Source organism: Callorhinus ursinus, unplaced genomic scaffold (assembly GCF_003265705.2).
Source record: "Callorhinus ursinus isolate GAN/ISIS: 27379988/994484 unplaced genomic scaffold, GSC_fseal_2.0 scaffold50, whole genome shotgun sequence".
Taxonomy (NCBI): Eukaryota; Metazoa; Chordata; class Mammalia; order Carnivora; family Otariidae; genus Callorhinus; species Callorhinus ursinus.
In genome coordinates this window covers 4,626,661-4,646,091 of record NW_027397112.1, presented here as the reverse complement: position 1 = coordinate 4,646,091, position 19,431 = coordinate 4,626,661, and the positions used below count along the sequence as shown (strand labels likewise).

The 19,431-nt window shown below is 39.8% G+C and overlaps 1 protein-coding gene and 1 long non-coding RNA gene across 5 annotated transcripts in view; one reads left to right on the top strand and one right to left on the bottom strand.

Moving 5' to 3' along the window:
* Positions 1 to 117: 117 nt before the first annotated feature.
* On the top strand, positions 118 to 19,332 carry LOC141370913 (uncharacterized). The gene is made up of 3 exons (XR_012375407.1): positions 118 to 420; positions 17,809 to 17,969; positions 19,203 to 19,332. It is a non-coding gene; the product is annotated as an uncharacterized lncRNA (long non-coding RNA).
* The window catches only part of ABCA6 (ATP binding cassette subfamily A member 6), a 73,173-nt gene continuing 65,727 nt past the window's right edge, over positions 11,986 to 19,431 (bottom strand). For 3 of the 4 annotated variants that reach the window (XM_073883200.1, XM_073883201.1, XM_025889977.2), the window contains 7 exons: positions 18,857 to 18,932; positions 18,689 to 18,783; positions 17,911 to 18,030; positions 17,590 to 17,730; positions 16,184 to 16,263; positions 14,136 to 14,191; positions 11,986 to 14,003 (listed from right to left, as the gene is read on the bottom strand). In XM_073883200.1, coding sequence (XP_073739301.1) covers positions 13,902 to 14,003; positions 14,136 to 14,191; positions 16,184 to 16,263; positions 17,590 to 17,730; positions 17,911 to 18,030; positions 18,689 to 18,783; positions 18,857 to 18,932 — 670 coding nt within the window. In that variant the 3' untranslated portion in view covers positions 11,986 to 13,901. Of the gene's footprint in view, positions 14,004 to 14,135; positions 14,192 to 16,183; positions 16,264 to 17,221; positions 17,451 to 17,589; positions 17,731 to 17,910; positions 18,031 to 18,688; positions 18,784 to 18,856; positions 18,933 to 19,431 lie in introns of those variants that run through there. The other variant, XR_012375406.1, reaches the window with a different exon arrangement.

Genomic DNA, 19,431 nt, shown 5'->3' with positions numbered 1-19,431 from the left:
AAGAGACAGTTCAGAGAAAACAGGGCGGAGAGAGGTAGGAAGAGATTTTTCAAAAAATGATAGCTCTAAGTATGAAATCAGGTCAGAAAGTAACTCAAAACCCTCCAGTTGAGTTCTTGAAAACTAGATATAGAAATATGGCAATGGAGCCGTGTAATTTTCTCAGGGTAAAATCATGAACTCCGACTTTTCATCTGCATTTCAGTTGCACTGCATCCAAGCTACCTGCAGCATTTCTCTTGGAGGGCAAAGAAGGAGAATCCTTTGAGCAACATCATGTAAAGGCACCTGCATTCCCAAGATCTACCGGCTTGTTCTTTCTGTCGCAAATCCCAGCAAACAAACCACTTTCTCTATAACCAACTGCTGGCTTTGAGTCTGTCCAGTTTTCCATATTTTTCAAGACACAATTTTTAACAGGTAAGAGCTACCGTTCTATCTTCTTTGAGCATTTTGTTTAAGTTGAAGACAAGGCAATTCCAAAACTTCTTGTAATTCATAGAGTTTGTTTTTGGCTGAAGAAGAAAAGTGAGAAAGGACCACTCTCTCTCTGCTTGCTGTCAGTAAGTCCGCTCCGTGCTTCTGCACCGTGATTTGCTTTCTGAATACACAACCGAAGGAGAAACTATGTGCTGTGCGTGCAATTCTTAAAACGAACGGACTCATCTGTGTCCCATTGTCTATGATAATCACATGAAATCTTCCTCACCTACTTCCCATCCCTCATGTTTATTCAATCATGTGTGCTCTTTTGCTAATTGTGAGTTCAGAAATTGCTCAGCAAGCAAAACAGAGACAGATCAAACTCATTAATGCCTGAGACTATCAGACTAAAAAAACAAAAACAAAAACAAAAAACTTCTGAATGTTTCTGCACGTCTGCTATCTTCTGCAGAAGATACAAAATTATCACATTTAATAACATCGCCAGTATTTTGTAAACAGAGACTATAATTGAGGAAATGCTTTTCAGTAACTTTTTTCCTGGAAGAATTTTGTATCAAGGATGGAACTTATACCTTCTGGCGCTAGTTGGCTTTTGGACTCTATTTTTTCTCTCTCTCTCTCTCTTTTTTTTTCATTGAAGTAGAGTTGACACACAATGTTGCATCAGATTCAGGTGTACAACCTGCTGATTCAACAAGTCTATATGCTATGCTCACTATAAGGGTGCTACCGTCTGTCTATACAACGCTATTAAAATACCACTGACTATATTCCCTATGCTGCGCCTGTCATCTGCACAACTTATTCATTCCATAACTGGAAGCCTGTCCCTCCCACTCCCCTTTAGATACCATTCTTTTCCTTCAAAATGTTAGCTTCTTCCTTCTCATGTGCCACATTGTAAATCTCTGTACCACTGTAACAGAGCGAGGGCACTCTCATTAATCTTCTTTTCAACGTTTCCTCAATGAAGTCATACGTCTTCACTCTTCTAAATAAGCTTTAGAATCTGCTTGCCGATTAAAAAACAATCATCCTCTTGGGGTTTTAAAAATGGAGTAGCACTGATTTTATGCAGAAGATAATTACTAAGCAGCCACATAATGCACTTACGATGTGCAGGGCATGCTTAAATATTAGCACATTTAATCCACATAATAATCTGATCAGGTAGGTGCTATTATAATCACCCCCACTTTTACAGATGAGAAAAAATGAAGCTCACAGAGTTTGCTCAAATTCACACAGCTGGTGAGTAGCAGATCTTGGGTAAAATACTCAGACCCTCTCCAGTCTGTAGCTTAAGTAACAGATGCTATGATGTCTCATTTGTGTGTGTCTCTGTTCACTCAATGATTCTCGCTTTAGGTACACACATTTTACAAATTTGCCTTGCCTTTGTCTTCATATATTTTGCAACAATATTCTCCAGGGCCGGAAACCTTATAGATTTCATGTGGGGTGAAACAGTCCTTTGAATTCTTTCCTGGCTGCTTGCACAGGGTACTTAGCTCTGTAGACCCTCAACGTTGTCTGCAAAAGCAGAAAAACATCTGATTTGCAAAGAAAGAAGAGTGGAGCCACCCAGCAGTGAGAGAGAGAGAGAGAGAGACTGAGAACATCTGCTTGTTTCCCAAGAACTTTGCTGTTCTTGCTTTTTGTCCTTCCTCAGACCCAGCTGTGTGGCTACAGTTGGGTTTTGGCAAATTCTCTCCCAAAATTTGTTTGTTTTTCTTTAAATATAAGAAACAAATTCTACTTGGTCCTGTTTTGTGCTCTCTTGCTCTGTCTTCTTGCATTGAAACATCCTTTGTATGATATATTCCTGCCCTCGATTTTTATTTGCATTTGCATTTCTCAGACAGGTTGTCTCTGGAAGAAGTATAACTTTATTTTTCTTTTCACCTACTCTGTAAATTTTCTCCTTTCTGTGAGAGATCTAAGTCCCTGGAATAACCAACTCATTTTGTCCGGTCATCTCATTATACAGTCTCCAAATTAAGCTTTCCTGTGGTTTCTCCACTTCTCCATTTCTACACTGATCATGTTTTTTACTCTGTTCCTTTTTTTAGGTTCCCCTTGTCCTTTTCTCATCTCCTGTGGAAAGCCCATGGTTGAGAACTTTCTAGTCTTTCATTCTACTAGTGATCACCCTTACATGTTCACAAACATACTTGAAACTGCCTTGCTCTGGCAAGAGAAAAAAAATCAGCCTAAGTCTCTTTCCCCGATGACCTGCTTATTTCCGAGTCCATACCCCACCCTCTATGGGGCAAGTCTGCCAGCATATTTGGCCTCGAAGCCCGAGCTCTACTCCTTACTAGTGATGCAATGCTGGGCAAGTGACTCACCTGGGAGCCTCAGTTTGCTCGCCTGTAAGAGACAGAGCATAGGATACTATGTAACAGGGTCTTTTAGGATTTGAAAATTCAGAATTTGGGGGTAGGATTAAAGGAAACAGCATATGTAAAGTACTTAGCACAGCACCAAGCACTTGGTACTGTGGTAGCGACTCTCCACAACCTTGGCAAAACTGAAAATTATAGTTTTTTTTTTTAATTAAAGTATAATTAACGTTCAATATAATATTAGTTTCAGGTGTACACTATAACGATTCAATGGTTCTATCCATCACTCGGTGCTCATCACAGTAAATGTACTCAATCCCCTTTGTCTATTTCACCCATCCGACCCACCCACCTAGAAATTATAGGTGTTTTTAAAATTACTAATCCGATTGATAGAAAAAAAATATGACTTAACATACATTTCTTAGGTTACTTGTGATGTCAAGCATATTTTAACATAATTTCTGACCATTTGTAAATTGGCTAATAAATCTGTCCTTTCTTCTCGACCTATATTTCTGTTTACTCTCTCATTCTGGATTTTTTGTTAATGCTTTTGTTTTTGACGACGACTGAAAATATTTATTTAAAAATAATGTTATTGCCTTCTCACATCTAGTTTTGCTGATAAGCATGCTTATCTAACTCTGATTCTCATTAACTTAAGGTATTTCGTTGTTCTTGCTAGGTTATTTTAGGATTTTCTCGTTAGTCGCAAATGCATTAAATTTCATGAAAATGTGCTTAGGTGTAGGTTTTGATTTTGGTTTTGGTTTTTGGTCCTGCACGGCAGTCTGTGGCCACTTGCAATCAAAGAACTTGTGTTTTTTTTTTTTTTAATTATTGTGTTATGTTATGTAGTTTTTGATGTAGTGTTCCATGATTCATTATTTGCATATAACACCCAGGGCTCCATGCAGAACGTGCCCTCTTTAATACCCATCACCAGGCTAACCCATCCTCCTACTCCCCTCCCCTCTAAAAAACAAAACAAGCAAACAAAAAAAACAAAGAACTTGTGTTTTTTGTTTTGTTTTGTTTTAAAGTTCCGGGAAATTCTCAGCTAATGTTTTGGTCCAATACTGCTTCCCTTTCAGTCTTTCTATTCTTTTTTCCTGGAAATGTATTAGGTATTTGAGACTGATTGTCTTTGTGTTACCTTCTTCCTATCTACGGTCTTAAAACTGGAAAGTAATCCATTTTCACACCCCATAAATCTCTCAAACGTACAATTTTTATTATGTCACTCTGATTGCTGCCTTCACCTTGTCCTGGCTTCTTTGCAAAAGTACACAAGGCTTTTATCATCTGGTCACTGCTCCTCTCCAGCCCGCCTTTGCCTTAACCCTTCCTCCAACTCCAGACATACTTAGACATGATTTTTGAAATTATTTTACTTTATTTTATTTTGAGAGAGAGAGAGGGGGGAGCGCACGAGCTTGCAAGTGCAGGGGAGAAGTAGAGGGAGAGGGAGAGAGAATCTTAATCAGGCTCCACACCCAGCATGGAGCCCAATGTGGGGCTCGATCTCACAACCCTGAGATCAGGACCTGAACTGAAACCAAGAGTTGGACGCTTAACGAACTGCGCCACCCAGGCACCCCTAATTTTTTTTAAACCAATGCATCATATTCTCATTTACCTCTGTTTGCTCTCCTGGAATTAACCCTTCCTCTGAACTAGTCTTCCCATAATGGCCTTATAAATGATCATTGGAAGACCTAGTAGTTGTAAGTAATAATTAATAACTATCCTCCTAATTCTTACTTGTCCTTCAGGTCTTGGTTCTGACTTCTCCTCCCAGAGGAGCCATCCTGGGCCTCGTACCATGTGGGTTAGATGCCCCTCTCAGGTGCTTCCATGGCACCATGTACTGCTATGTACTGCTGTGTACTGCTATACTACCATAGCAGTACACCATACTTTGATCATTCTCAGCTCTCTCCCACCATAGACTGTAAGCATCTGAGGAGTACCACAGAATCTTCACTATGGTTCGTATCACAGATCCTAGGGCATGAAAGTTGCTCAATACATGTATTTAAAGCTTTTATTTTTAAAGCTTTATTTATTTATATTGAGAGAGTGAGAATGAGAGAGAGAGAGAGAGAGAGAGAGAGAAAAGAGAGCACATGAGAGGGGGGAGGGCCAGAGGGAGAAGCAGGTTCCTCGCCGAGCGGGGAGCCTGATGCGGGACTCGATCCTGGGACTCCAGGATCATGACCTGAGCCGAAGGCAGTGGCTTAACCAAAGCTTTAGATGTATAGTGTTGATGTGAGATAGGGAAGCAAAAACAAAACTATGATGTTTTCTTTCTAGAAGCCTGGTTATGAAAGAGAGGCCATCGGTTGGGTGGGTCAAGGGTAGGTTTTTTTGTTAAAAGATGATGTTTAGAAGGGAAAGTAAAAAAGGAAATGCCAAAAATCCAGGAGAAATCAAGTAACAGATGGAGCATTGATTTTTCTTGGTGGGAAGAGGAGAAGAAGGGACTAGGTCAGAACCAGATGAGAGGAGAGTCTTCCATAGGAGAAGAGAGAGTTTCTTTGTCACGAGAAAAAAAGGAGGGAAAAGAGAGGGCTGAGTGAATTTTTAAATACAACAACATGAAGTAAAGAATTCACCCCATGAGAGTTTAGTTTTTTTTTCTTCTGTGAAATGGAAAGCAAATTCTAAGAACGGACAAACAGATGTGCTTGGCAACCGAGGATGGTGTTAGGAGCTTTGAAATAGAAGAATGGAAGTTTTCCTTAGACATGTTAGTAACTCTCAAGTCATGCTGAGAGCCCTGCAGAGGTTGGTATGACTGCTTAAGACAGAAGGAAAATTTGTGAAGTTTGCTCTATATAACATATTTTCAAAAGTTGTTTATCGCTGATTAAAATCATTGGTGGAGGGGCGCCTGGGTGGCTCAGTTGTTAAGCATCTGCCTCTGGCTCAGGTCATGATCCCAGGGTCCTGGGATCGAGCCTCACATCGGGCTCCTGGCTTGGCAAGGAGCCTGCTTCTCCCTCTGCCTCTGCCTCTCCCCCTGCTCATGCTCCCTCTCTGTATCTCTGTATCTCAAATGAATAAATAAAATCTTAAAAAAAATAATAAAATCATTGTATCAATAAAAGGACGAATGGCTACTGAAACTGATAAGTCATGAATTACTTAAAGACTTGAAAATGCTTAAAATGAGCGAGAAAGAAATAGCATAGTTACCAAACAAGATGAGCTACTTAAACTTAGAGTGTAAGCCTCAGCACTAGTAGCTTGGTGAAAAAAACAGCAATATCAAAAGTAAATGTATCATTGAATTTTGTAACATTTTTGCTATTTCATTCTTCTTACAAAAGGTAATTTGCCTAAAGTATAATTAAATACGACTCAATATTTTTACTTATATTCACCAATTTGGAATTTATAAAGTCATCGGGTCTATAGAAGTGTCTCCCTTCTTTTTACTTTACATAAGCCTGTTAAGCCCAGGCCTTTTTGAACATTATCACCAATTATAAGTACATCATTATAAGCTATGGATAGATTTGCAGAAGCTGCACACAGTTCATCAGGTTTGAAAGAACTAAGCGATATTGACATTGAATTTCTCCTTGACTTTTGTCGACAGTGGGGGAATATCTCAGGGCAGTATGTGAAAAGGAGTTTGTTAGTAATGGTAGATGCCAAACTCAGTGCAGAAAACCTGCACGGAACCTGGGGAATCCCAACTCCTCTCTTATCAATTAGGAAATCCAAGCCGCAGTCCACAACATTTTTGACTACTGATCTTTCCTCTATGTATTTTTTAGGTATGTGATTAAATCCATTGATCCAGAATTTTGCAGGAGCTTTTTTTCCTTCACAGAAATTATTTACTGTTATATAAGAAGCTCAGATGCTCAGCCTTTTTATAAAAGATAGTCAATGAGAACAAAATTAATTTGTTGAACAAAATCAAACAAAATCCTATTCTGTTACTGAAAAATATTGCTTACGATGTACAATTATTACTCTTCTAAACCCACCCCTGGAGAACTTTTGCAAGTTTCCTGGTTTACTTAGTGTAAAACTTAAAAAGCTGGAGGAAATGTTGGGTCAGTTACCTTTTAATTGACGACGTGATGTAATTTTAAAAGACAGTCACAAGATTTTTACCAACTGCTGGGCGCCTGGGTGGCTCAGTTGGTTAAGCGACTGCCTTCGGCTCAGGTCATGATCCTGGAGTCCCGCGATCGAGTCCCATATCGGTCTCCCTGCTCGGCGGGGAGTCTGCTTCTCCCTCTGACCCTCTTCCCTCTCGTGCTATCTCTCATTCTCTCTCTCTCAAATAAATAAATAAAATTAAAAAAAAAAGATTTTTACCAACTGCTGAACTATGCTATTGTGTTTGTTCCCTCAATGAAGATATAAAATGGATGAATAAAATATAACAAAAATTCAAATCAAATTAAGAAAAAATAAATATCCAGATGCCAGAAATGAAACAGGAAAAAAAAAAAAAGAGCTAAAACAAAGATTGCAATTTTAAGCCCGTTAAGTTTCAGGTGGTTTGACAAAGGCTGATTGGCAAGGCAGCTAAAATATAATTCCTGTGTAAGGATGAAAGAATCACATCTTTAAACAAAATTTGGGATTGCTCTTTTATGAATATCTCTGAAAGAACTGATAGATACCCCTCAAGAAGAAAAAACATTAAAGCCAGAAGGAAGTAGTTGGTTGTTGAAAACTAATAAATATATTGATAAACTAAATATTGATTGTGCAACGTAATGGTGACAGTGATTAGTATGTGTTTGGGGTGGGAGGAAGATGTTAGTTACAATAAGGACTAAAATATCAGATAGCAATTATATGGGAGAAGAGGGAGAGATGATCAGAATTACGTTCCCTTGAAATATTATTGTTCAGGACAAGGACAGAAATACTGATTACCTTTAAAAACACACTATCTAATTAAAAAAAATAAAATAAAAACACATTGTCTAATAGGGTAGCCACTAGCCCCAGGCGGGTATTCAAATTTAAATTTTAAGATTTAAACCAATAAGATTTAAAATTAGTTTCTTTACTTCTGACAGTCATCTTGCTTCTAACAATAAGAAAAAGCTAAAAACAAACTGAAAATCAGTATGTTTCCTGGAGCCATTAGAGATTGAGGCTTCAGAGCAAACCACAGCCTTGAGATCTGGAATCATAGGAGCCCAAAGGCATTGGGAGACCTACCACTTCTTATCATTCAGACATGTCATGCTTTTATTTAGGTCCCCACTCAAATATGGCTTTCTTTGGAGAAGCTAGCAATACTCCCAGATGTGGAATTTGTATTCCCCCAAATCCAAGTAAAGTAACCAAACGCTAGGCTTCTTATTTGGTCCTAGAGGGTAGGGAAAAACAGTCCCTTGTGGAATATTCCAGGTGCCTCCTGCCCAGGTTATTCCTAAAGATGTTATCATTAGGGCACGTCCTTGGAACTTTACTGGATTTATTAACCAGTCTTGGTTGGATCTGTGAGTCACCACTGCATTCAAAACCATCCCAAGCCTTCTCTTCAGTTTCCAATATTATCATGTCATCAATATGGTGTATTATTACCTTGGAGACCTGTAGCAGGTCCAAATCCTTTCTGACCAAATCATGACAGTAAGCTGCTAAGTTTAGATGACCCATGACCCCACAGTAACTGTGAACTCGGATCTTTCCCATGTGGACGTGAACTATGGTTGGGTCTCTTCCAAGACTGAGATATAGAAGACAGCGTTTGGAAAAAAAAAAAAATCACTTGGTTCCTGTTGTATTTTGTGGGTGCTTGAAACTCTGTCTGGAACTGCTGATGTATTGGACGGTACAGCTTTATTTAAGCCTCGGTGGTCCACTGTTAGTCTCCATGAGCTATAAGACTTTCCCACAGACCACAGAGGGCTATGATACAGAGAATTTGTTGCTACCAGCGCTCCAGCTTCTAACTTGTCATTAATTAAAGAGGTAATCTCTCTGCCCACCAGGCACTCTGCATTGTTTTAAATTAACCACCTGTGTAAGTTTGAGAACTTCTAGTGGTTCCCACTGAGCATGTCTAATTAAGACTGGCCTGAGGGCGGACCGTCATGCCTTCTATTTACAATATAATGTAGGGGAAGTAATTGCTAGTTGGACATAATATCCACCCAATTAATACGGTCACGTAAAGGAAAACCAACCACCTCACATAAAGTTTGCTCAAAAATCCCAATTTTCATCTAAACTTTCACCTTAATCCCATCAACCTTTTAGTCTCCATATCTTCCTTGATCTAAATTAAGCCACCATTAAGATGTCACCAACAGGTTTCAAATCACAGTGCATTGATTCCTGTGTTAAGGAGTCCCCAAAAAAGTTTCTCCTCCTGTCCTTCCTCTGCCTGCCCATTTTATCCACACATATGCCTATGGCCTTGGGTCCCTACCAGGCTGGGCCAGAAGACCCTGGCCTCTCCTTCAATATTAAGTTGCTTATCCTATACCTCAGGCAATTCTGGATGGCATCTCACATAATCTTTGCCCTCTGGCTTTTTAAATTCCTCCAAATTGGAGTAAATGGAGAGAATTTGTTTGGGGCCTTCTAGTGTTGGGGGACCCACAGGGAATCTCATTGGTCCATACAAGCTTCAATAATGCTGCGTCAACACCTTTGTTTCAACACCATCTGTGTCCACCACATTCCTCCCTTTTTCAATAACCATCTAAAGACATCCTCACTGCTGGGTGGAGTCCCTTGACTCTCCTTTCTGTCTCTCCCATTTTCTTTTTAATGACTTGGGTGACCTCGGTATCAGTAAGATCCAAATGGGGAAGATAAGACAGCAACTCTGATAAAGTTTCCCAGACTGTTCGATTTTGCAAGAGTAATGTCACACAGGGTGCCCACGTAACAGGGGCCCCCTGAATCACAGCATTTACCATAACCTGGTAACGGGTATATTCAGTGGGTGAATACCCTAGTCACTATAAAGTCAATCCCACACGGCTTGCCTGCAAAGCGTTATCAACTGCTTCATCTGATGTGTTCCACTTGGCACTTACAGGTGGAGTTGGGCAGTCCTCCTTCTCAGGTAAGCACACCTTATGGTGGCTTTTATCCAGTCTACCACGAATCCCTCAGGAATAACCTTCTGGGTGTCTGGATCACCTATAACCATCTGTGATTGTTCAATAGAGGGCTGCGGATCCTGTAGCAACCCAAACATGCTCTTCCACTCAGAAACATTCAAAACCAAAGACATAGACCCCAAATTAGTTACTCTCATAGTCCATTTTGGTAGAGACTCCTCAGGAAGCTGATAATTTGATCCACAAAATGAGACATCTCCTTCATGCTATACCCCCTGGTTTTAGTAGTTTTTTGGTTTTGGCATCCACCACACTGACTACCTCTTTGGTGATCAGAGGGTGATTAGAGGTACCTTCCTGGCATAATTTTTCCCTTTCTGAGCAGCTTTGAAACTAGTGGCCAAAGCTCAGACTGACCAATTCTCCAAAACCTGCTGGGTGTCCTACAATTTGGCTTAGTTCTGGCACTATCTGTCTGGAGTTAGCGTCAGATCCCACCAGTTACCAGCCCTGTCTCACAAGACTGACCCCACTTCAGGTGCCAATCATCAAGTCCCCTGTTCTCTCCTCTACTTCTGACCTTCCAGCTATCAGTGGGGTTCCCATGACCCCATCCTTGGGTTTGACATGTTGCTAGAACAGCCTCCAGACCGCAGGGGAACCCTTACTCATACTAACTGGTTTATTATATAATAAATGATATGATAAAGGATTCAGATGAACAGCCAGATGAAGAGACACGTAGTATAAGGTCTGGAAGGGCTCCAAGCACAGGCGCCTCAGTCACCCTGGAACTGGGATGCACCCTCCACCTTCCCAGCACATAGATGTGTTCACCAGCTTGGATGCTCTCTGAGCCCAATACTTTTAGAATTTTTATGGCGGCTTCATCAGATAGGTATGATTGACTCTCCACTCAATTTCCGATGCTTCTCCCACCTCTGGAGAATCGAGATGGGGCCGAAAGTACCAAGCTTCTAATCATGGCTTGGTCTTTCTGGTGGCCAGGGCTGATCCTGGAGCCCACCAGAGTCATCTCATTAGAACAAAAGTGACTTCTATCACTCAAGAGACCCCCAGGTCTTAGGAGATCTGTGTTAGGAACTGGAGTCCAAAACCAAATATTAGAAGGAACTGGGGGCGGAGAGCAATACATACATATTTCTTCTTTTTATGCAAATGAATACAGAGAATTGCAGCCAAGACCAGCTTACCTGGAGCAGAAGTCAGGAGAGCCATAAACTAGGAACAAACACCTTAAATGGTAATTCTGATGATCTGCTGGAGGCTGAGTGAGAAGGATTAGGGAAGAGTAGGACATTCCTGGAGTCAATTTTAGTGTGAAAGGGGCCAGAAGCAGATGCATGTAACTGGAGGAGGGCAAAGGTTCTAGGCCTCGAAGGATACATCTACTTGAGATCTGGAACTAAAACAAGGGCAGGGGGGAAGAGATCCTCTGACCTTTCTCCTCTTCTACATTCGTATCTATTGTTGCTTTTTCCTGTTGGATTGGACAACCAACTGGAAGCCAACCATGAAGCCAACCATGAAAGTGGGAAATTGGTGATGCAGTCCACAGCAGTCAGTCTTCCTTGGACAGGGTAGAGTAGGAAAATAATGAACAAAACCAGCACAGGCCCTGTCTACAACAGAGTTAGAGAGGATGCGACTATTTTTCCTTTTGAAAAAATTCTTTCTTTTGTTTTATTCTGATCTCCCTCCCTTTTCATACCCATTTATCTGCTCTTGAATATATTCCTCCCATCCAAGTACTAACCAGGCCCGACCCTGCTTAGCTTCTGAGATCAGATGAGATTGGGCGCATTCAGGGAGGTATGGTCGTAGACGGCCCTTGAATATATTCCTAATAAAAACCCAAGTCTTGGGGCGCCTGGATGGCTCAGTCATTAAGCGTCTGCTTTTGGCTCAGGTCGTTGATCCCAGGGTCCTGGGATCGAGCCCCGCATGGGGCTCCCTGCTCCGCGGGGAGTCTGCTTCTCCCTCTCCCACTCCCCCTGCTTATGTTCCCTCTCTCGCTGTCTCTCTGTCAGATAAATAAATAAAATCTTTAAAAAAAATAAAGTAAAAAAAACCCCAAGTCTTCAAAAACACCCATATTATGATGGATTTAGCAAACCATGTCCAATTTAATCTTTTAAAAATATTTATACAGCTGACATTCGTTATTCAGTACTTTACAACAGTTAAGAAAATTTATAACTTATAATGAATATAAGCAAAGATTTCATCATATTACTATGTGAAATGGTTACACATGTTGTGATCTTACACATTTGAGCAAGACAGGAGAAGTCATTGCTTGAATTTTAGAAATAATTTAAAACCCAACTCATTATGATATGAATTTGCTTTTACAGGGCACTAAAGCATCCTGAATAAACAGTAAGCTATTGATTATTTATCATAGATTTGGAAACATAATGTTCTAGATATAATTATGATATGTAATATATGCAGATAAAATATTTAATTATGTGAAAAATGGATTAGAAAAAGATTAAAACACAAAAATAAATGAACAAAAAATACAAATAACACAAAATAAAATACAAACATATAAAACTGGAATTTCACCATAAGTTTAAAAGTAAATTAAAACAATTTCAATGTTATATCAGCAAATATGCACATATAGTTAAGAAATTATATATACTATGGTGATTCCATTCTTTTGTAAAAGAAAAAAGAAACTGATTTTTTTTTGGTATGGAGAAAGTGTGGTGATTCTTTTACTCAATTTTATTCAATTTCTATGTTTTTCTCCACTATACAAAAATTCTTCAATGAGCATAACAATGTGTTTTAAATTATATAACATCAGCATCAAGAATACTGCTTGGTCTTCAAAAAATTTTCTTGTGATATTTAAAATGAAATAACTATTATTTAAGGAAAAAAATAAAATTACATGTAAAGCTCACACACATTTTTTTAAATTTAGTAATACAAATGATTTACGCCTGTGTGTTTATAGACATAAAAACACATGTACACGTACATACGTAAGAAAGAAGTGATTTAAAAACGGCAGTAAAATACAGTTGCCCCATGGACCACATGGATTCTAACTGCATGGGTTCACTCATATATGGATTTTTTACCATACAGTGCAGGACATGTATTTTTTTCCTTATGATTTTCTTAGTAACATTATCTTTTCTGTAGCTGACTTATTGTAAGAATACAGCATATAATACATATAACACAAAACTGTGTTAATTGACTTTATGTTTGGGGAAGGCTTCCGGTCAACAGTAGGCTATTAGTGGTTAAGTTCTGGGGGGGGAGTCAAAAGTTATATGCAGATTTTTGGCTGCACAGGGAGTCTGTCACCCCTAACCCCTGTGTTGTGCAAGGGTCAACTGTACACAGATGACTACTGATGAGAGAAATCAGCACCCCCACAATCATGAAGTAACATTCAAAATCTTAAAAATCTGATCAAATGCTGTTGTGACTCCCTTTATTTTCACAAGTTTGAATGCTCTTCTGATGCACGTGCTTGTTCATGGGTGAGTCCAATGGACTCCTCACTCTGTGAATTTCAAAACAATTTCTGAAAGGTTTCAGAGGAAGACTCTTGGGTTTTACTTGTGTTTTGAAGCAAACTCCTAAACCTGAGGCCTCCCAAATGCATGCAGCCATCCTGCAGCTTCTGGCTGTTGAATAGATCTTTCATAATTCTGCTAGGAATTTCTTAGTAAATGTCGTATTTCAAAGTGATACAGCACGTTTGAAGTTATACTTCAGAGAAAATTCCAAGCTTGTGGTTTGATTTCCACAATACCTGGTATCTGGTCTTCAGGTAACTTTCCAACAAATACTTTATATTGCCTTTATCACAGATTATCATTCCTAAATTTAAGGGGAAGAACAATTTTGACATGTATTCATTTGTTGACCAAATATACAAAATATACCCTGATATTGATGTTAATGATTTTTAAAATTATACATACTGCCAATTATTACATAGAACCTAGGCTTATATGACACAAGAATTAATAGGTTTGAACTTTTAAAAGTCGTCTGAAGGAGAGAGGAGTTCCCATCTCATGGTTGTATCAATTTCTTCTTCAAAATTTTCCAGATCCTGCTCCTTAGAAAGCTCTAAAAATACCTAAATAGGAGACAATGCAGAAGGAAAAGGAATTATCAAGTTGTTTATTGTCTTCAAAATAAACAGGAAATATGCATAATTACTTTCACGTGAAATTTACAGGAATGATACAAACCATAAAAGCTGACCCACCTTTTCCAATGTGCACTGAGAGAGGCTGTACTCTTCCAGGTTAAAGTTATGTTTCACTGGGGGGAAAAAAGAAAGATTACTAGTAGATGCTTACAAATTATTACCAAGAATTTTTTCAAAGTCATACAAAATAAAAATACACACTATTAATATAAATAGAATATAAAGCTGAATAAGCAAATGCTTGGTGAAAGAAAGGAATCATGAAAACTCATAGAGTTAATGTAAATACAAATTAAATTAATCTTGATATGAGAATTTTCTCATATTACATTTTGATACGTTTTATTACATAGTATATGTATCCTGGGAAACATAAGTTCCTTGAGGAACTACATAATTGATTGACACATTCTTACACACAAGGAAGATTTCAATCCCATTCCTTTCCCTTTGAAAGGACCCAATGCTTCTGTGTAACTGGCTTCAGCCAGTTTATCTGCTATGCCCAGCTTGATGCTGGGCATCCTTGCCAGGAAACCACACTTACATACTCACATATTCACAGTTCACCACTCATACATTGAGAATCTTCTGTGTGTGTGCCACACTTGGTACCAGGGACAGAGTAACAATGAAAACAAAATCCTGCCTTTGTGTATAAAACTCTGCATTCTAGTGGCAGGAATATGGGCATTAAATAAATGAGAACTTAAATATATGATAAAGGAAATGTTGATTGCTACTACAGAGGAAAAATAAATCAGGTAGAGGAAACAGGAAGTACCAGGCACTCTTTTTCAACAGGATGGTTGGGGTTGGTCGTAGTTATAAGGTAAGAATTGAGCAGAAACTTGAAAGTGAGAAAACAAGCCGGATATTTGGAAGTAGTAGAATTTCAGGAAGAAGGATCAGCAAATGCAAAGTCCTGGGGCAGGAGTATGCATGTCTGGTAGCATTTAGGAAGAGCTAGGAAGTCAGGGTGTCCAGAGTGGAGGGAGTAAACGGGGGATTCATATTCTCTCAAACACAATGAGCCTGGTACAAGTCTAAACACTTTACAAATGAATTCATTTAATCTTCCTAATGACCCAACCCAAGTGGGCAGTGAAATTACCCCTCATTTAGAGACAGGTCACCTAGACATGCAGGGATTCAGTAGCTTTACTCAGTGTCTCCCAGCTGACACTGAACTTGGAGCTCTTCACCACTACGCTGTGTGAGGAATTACTCCATGATGGTCTGCTGCTGGGACTGACCCAGTTGAAAGCAGAAAAATGAGGATGAAGAGAAAAAGTAGACAATGTGTCGAATGGCAAGAGGAGTCATGCACGATGGAGGGGACGGACTTAGCAGGAGACAGTTCGTTCACTGTAACAGGAAGGCAGAACACATGGCCCAGACGCAGGGAGGCAGGTACATGGGTGGAAGGTTTTCTGTGGCTTTTATTTTATTAGTGAAATATAAAGCAAGGGTATCAATTGAGGGAGAAAAGCAGGAGGGAAGGAGAGAGTAGTGAAGCAGTAATTTAGGACACTTGGTGTAAATGGGTTGTACACACAGGCAGTGCAGCCCCCACTAAGGTTAATGTTGTGAATTTGTGAGGTTAATGTTATGAATTCACGGTAGAGCCAGCCAAGATCAGCTGTGTGTTTTCTGTAGCTTCAGTCCCTGCCCTGAAGATAAATCTCTTTCCAGAGAACTGGATTAACCACAGTTGGGGTTAAATCCCACCATTACCTACCATTAGAATTCTTAAAACCATTAAGAATTTGCATATTTTTATTTTTATTTTATTTTATTTTTTTAAAGATTTTTTTAAAAATTTATTTGAGAGAGAGAATGAGAGAGAGAGAGAGCACATGAGGGGGGGAGGGTCAGAGGGAGAAGCAGACTCCCTGCTGAGCAGGGAGCCCGATGCGGGACTCGATCCCGGGACTCCAGGATCATGACCTGAGCCGAAGGCAGTCGCTTAACCAACTGAGCCACCCAGGCGCCCCAAGAATTTGCATATTTTTAAAATGGATTACACAATTGCCTACCACGAAATTATTACCTGATGCTGAACTGATTCCTCAAAAGTTTTATTTTACAATGGGAACTCTTACCTGCCTCCAATTTGCGAAATGTCTGAGATAGAGGGTAAACATCCGCCAAAGGTAGTTTATAGACCAAGAAGGAGGAATACCTGGGAATATGAAAATGTCATATTTGACCTTGAGTTTCAAGGGGAGAAAATGACCATCAAAATAAATACTGATATTAACATCAATTTCCTTTGATGAAAATAAAAGTAATACAAATAAATGTATGGCTTACATAAAAAGTAAGTAAAATGACTGATAGAAAATTCTTAAAATGTCTTTGGTGGCTGGCTGTTGGAGATAATTCTTTTAGAAGGAATCCAGAATAATTGCATTTATGCTCAGTGTATGCAAACCTTTTGTTGTTGTTGTTGTTGAACACAGACATCTGAACTAATCCCTTTGCTTAGCTTAAATTAGGTTGCAGTTAATTCATTCAATATTTCATTCTCGTCACCAGAAAGCTAAGGAAAAGGAGATGTGAGGTTAAGAGAGAGGGACCTGATGGGTAGGGTTCCGAAGGCTTTAACTATAAACTCCCCTGACCTCTGAAGAGAGGAGGAGCCAGAGGGGATCTGTGGCATCCTGCTTCCATGTGCCATTCCCAGCTGACGACCGCGTGCCCATTCTCAGCTCATTCCCAGAGAGCAGTGTGATGCCCCCAGACCTCCAGGCCTGGCCCTCTCCAGCCCATCTCCTGAGCCTTCAGCCTCGCCCCTCATGATCTTCCCACTACATCGTTACACCAAGGGTGTGGGAACAGGACTGAGTTACTTGCCCTGGTGTAGACTTTGATAATTCCATTACATTTATGCTGTGCTAAAATGGAAATAGCAGTTGCTTCTTTGGTGTGTTTATCCCTCCAAGGAATTCCAAATTCAGTTCTTGCTCCACCTCCTTGGCCCCCTCCCCCCCGACACACAGACATACACAAACACACATATACATATAGGTATACACACACACACACCTTTCTATTCTCCATTTTGAAGCATGAAAACTCATTAGAGGGAGACTATTTGATAATCATGATTGCTGTTTGTTTCCAAGAGGGGAATTCACCTTAAATAGTTACATCTTTCAAATATTTTCAGGAAGGTCTGTGGAGGGTGCCCTGGGTCCAGCTGTGGTCCCATGGGTTCCAGGCATGAGAAGTTCCTTTCCCCCAATTTTTCCAAGTGCTGCTCTAAGCCCAGCCTTGGAGGGCTGAGGAGGCCCATGTAAGGTGTACCCAGGCCTTCCTGGGGTGGGGAGACACAGCTTCCTGGGTTGCTCCCAAATCTCTTATAATCTGGAAGAGTCAATAAATCAGTTTTTGAGGTCCCTAACTTATTAGGAAGTCAAATCACCCTGAAGTCCTCACAAAGCAGAAAAGAAACCACTGAGTGGATAAAGCCAACAAGTTTCTCCATCATCAGAAGCTCCTTCACCTTTCCTGCTGTGTAGCCTGTGGGAAAAGCTTCAGAATCTCGGTGTGGACCCAAGTCACTTGGGCAGCTTCCTTCACTCTCAGTTCTAGAACGTAATCCTTGCCAAGTTTGTTTTTCAGGTGTTGGATGGAACCGATGCACCTATGGGAAGAAGGGAAACATGTTGGAAAACACACTGTCCCTTAAATTTTTTACATTCTTTTTAAATTTCAAATGTAGGGGAAAGGGCATCACTGAGTGAGCTGACGGGAAGAACTCCAGGTGCTCACAGTGATTCTGAGGGATTTGAGGGTCAAGCAGAACCTCCAGAAAGACACCCACCTCAGCCTTCCAGACACCATGATAGCGATGCGGTCACATATGGCCTCAGCTTCAGCCAGGTAATGGGTGGTGAGGAGCGCCACTTTTTCTGTGTTTTTAATGGCTGTCTGGATCATCTGCCTGAAATGAGCCCAAAAAATTCTGTACAAAATTTCCACAATGAAGTTCTTTAAAGAAGTAGGGAAACTATTGGACAGTCACAAATATGAAATTAGATTGGATGATTTTATTAATTCAAATGGTACATCCTAGAAAGGAAAGTAAAAACAATTTAAAAACTAAGAAAAACTGGATAAGCAAATTTGACAGATTTGGTAAAGGGGGAAAGAAAAGGAAATGGACAAAATATGTAAGTTAATAGACTTTAAAAAAAGAAAACCAGTTACATATACTTCAATAATTAAAAAAATTGAACTCCAAATTGCAAGACCTAAAATTCCAACAAAATGCTTAAGAGTTTTTTTTTAACATTAATATCACATGAATATGATACATCAGAGAATCTACTTGTGAAATATTTATTTTCTTAATGATATGGATTATCTCCACTAAATTAGAAATGAGTGGATTTGGTTTTCCAAGATCAGGGTTTTTTTTAATTAAAAAAATTTTTTTTTAAAGTAAGCTAAACACCCAACATGGGGCTTGAAATCACAACCCTGAGATTTAGAATTGCATGCTCTATTGACTGAGTCAGTTAGGTGCCCCATCTAGGATCAGTCTAAAAACACAACTTTGACATGAGGTTTATACTCGTGGCTCTGAGGGTTATGCTCACCACATTTGCCGCTGCCCTGCTGGGTCCATGCCTGTCGATGGCTCATCCAGAAGCAGGATAGGCGAATTTCCCAGGACGCTCAGCACAAAACACAACTGAAAGGCAGAGAAGCACCTTATTCCCTGCCACCACGTCAGCCCTCAGAATAACATCAAACATCCCACCTACCTTTCTGGTGGCTCCTGCCGGTAATTTCTGCACCGGAACATTTAGCTGTTCATGCAGTTTGAAAGTATCCACCAATCTGATGGAAAACAGGAGGAGAATGTCAGTTCAAAAGGGGATCTTTGGAAACTGTAATCCCACAGAAGACTAACAGCATTGGAGGGAAGCTGGGCACTATTATTCTGAAACTCATGATTAAAGAGAAAAAGTTTATTTCGGAACAGGAAAGATTTTTCATCTCATAAAAAGTTCTAAAGAATAACTAGAATTTTGAATTTGGAACTGAAAGGGGTGATTATTCATTCATTTAACATTGTCAATTATTTTATACAATTATTTTTTTTTAAAGATCCCTCAATCAAGGATGCAGGAAACAGCGCCCATCCCTCCATTCCTGCTCTGCTGCGGACACTCTCTGAAAAGGTGCAGACATCATTTCTACTCTCCATTCTTTTTTTTTTTTTTTTTAAGATTTTATTTATTTGACAGAGACACAGCGAGAGAGGGAACACAAGCAGGAGTGCGAGAGGGAGAAGCAGGCTTCCCACTGAGCAGGGAGCCCGATGCGGGGCTCGAAC